Source organism: Notothenia coriiceps, unplaced genomic scaffold (genome assembly GCF_000735185.1).
Source record: "Notothenia coriiceps isolate Sejong01 unplaced genomic scaffold, NC01 NC01_scaffold00037785, whole genome shotgun sequence".
In the NCBI taxonomy this organism is placed as follows: Eukaryota; Metazoa; Chordata; class Actinopteri; order Perciformes; family Nototheniidae; genus Notothenia; species Notothenia coriiceps.
Window position 1 is genome coordinate 1 of NW_011370486.1, and position 1,308 is coordinate 1,308.

The 1,308-nt window shown below is 41.7% G+C and overlaps 1 protein-coding gene across 1 annotated transcript; it reads left to right on the forward strand.

Moving 5' to 3' along the window:
* Nucleotides 1–125: 125 nt before the first annotated feature.
* On the forward strand, nucleotides 126–1,302 carry dph3 (diphthamide biosynthesis 3). Its single transcript, XM_010797342.1, has 3 exons — nucleotides 126–375; nucleotides 702–776; nucleotides 1,043–1,302. The coding sequence occupies exons 1-3, from the start codon at nucleotides 268–270 to the stop codon at nucleotides 1,109–1,111; spliced, it is 252 nt and encodes an 83-aa protein (XP_010795644.1). The 5' UTR covers nucleotides 126–267; the 3' UTR covers nucleotides 1,112–1,302.
* The last annotated feature ends 6 nt before the right edge of the window (nucleotides 1,303–1,308 follow it).

The following is a 1,308-nucleotide window of genomic DNA, read 5'->3' on the forward strand; positions in this document are numbered from 1 at the left end:
CACGATGGCAGCAGTTAACAATAGAGTCTGTATGCAGACCACAGCAAGGAGGCGGATCCTAAAGGGGGTGGATCCTATAGGGGGCGTCTGCATCCAGACCTATGATCCAGACCCATCTCAGACAGTAACGTGATGACGCCTCGTACGTCCTGACGCCTCGTACATCCTGACGTCATGACGCTCCCCACGCCGCTCACGTTGAGCTGAAGCTCTTCACATGTTTCTGTTCTCCGTTATTTCCATGGTTGTTTCCCGGGTCTCTGAAAGATGTCGGTGTTTCACGACGAGGTGGAGATCGAGGACTTTGAGTTTGATGAAGAGACGGAGATGTATTACTTCCCGTGTCCCTGCGGAGACAGATTCTGTATCTCGAAGGTAGGAACTGTGCTAACTGAGCTAATTGCTGACTCTTCTTCTGTGGTGGAGGACCGAAAACTGTTCCAAGCTTTATTTTATTTACATTTGTTTTTCTACAGGTTTTTACAATCTCCTTTTTCCTCTCCTGCACGGAAATCCTTTTATTTATATTTCTGTATTATGTTATCATTTATTTATATACGTTTCATAAGTCAGTCTGAATTTATTTGCTGTCATTTATTTATTTTCTTACATTTTCCCTGTTGTTGTAATTTTAAACATTTATTTCTGCTCCACACCTAATTATGATGTATTGATTTGTTGTTGTTGTTGTTGTTGTTCAGGAGGATCTGGAGAACGGAGAGGAGACAGCGACCTGTCCGAGTTGCTCGCTGATAGTCAAAGTGGTTTATGACCAGGTCCGTGAACGCACCACCAACACTATAAGAAGTTCATATTCAAATAAAAACAGGTTTTATTTAAAGTTTATTAAAACATTTCAAAATGAGAACATTCTTAAACAAAGACATTTTAAAAGTTATAATTATTATCTGATATTTAGCAGATTCTTTTTATATCATTTGTTTCCTCTTTAGTGCCCATCTGAAATATAACAAAATAAAAGCATGAGTCATTTTGACCCTTCAAAATAAGAGCGTGTAATAAAAGTATTTTTGTGTTTCAGGATTTGTTTTTGTCCGGGGAGATCATCGCCGCTTCGTCAGAAAGCAAACTGGAGCTGCTTCAGTCCTGACCCCCTCCTCATCTTCCTCATCTTCATCATCCTCCTCTTCGTCCTCTTCATCTTCAGATAAACACCTTTATTTTTAGCCTGATTCCAGTTTTATTCTGACAGTACGGTGCGTTCAGGTGCTGCTGGGACTCTGAGCGCTCCTCTGACAGGACGGTGCGTTCAGGTGCTGCTGGGACTCTTAGTGCGCCTCTGACAGG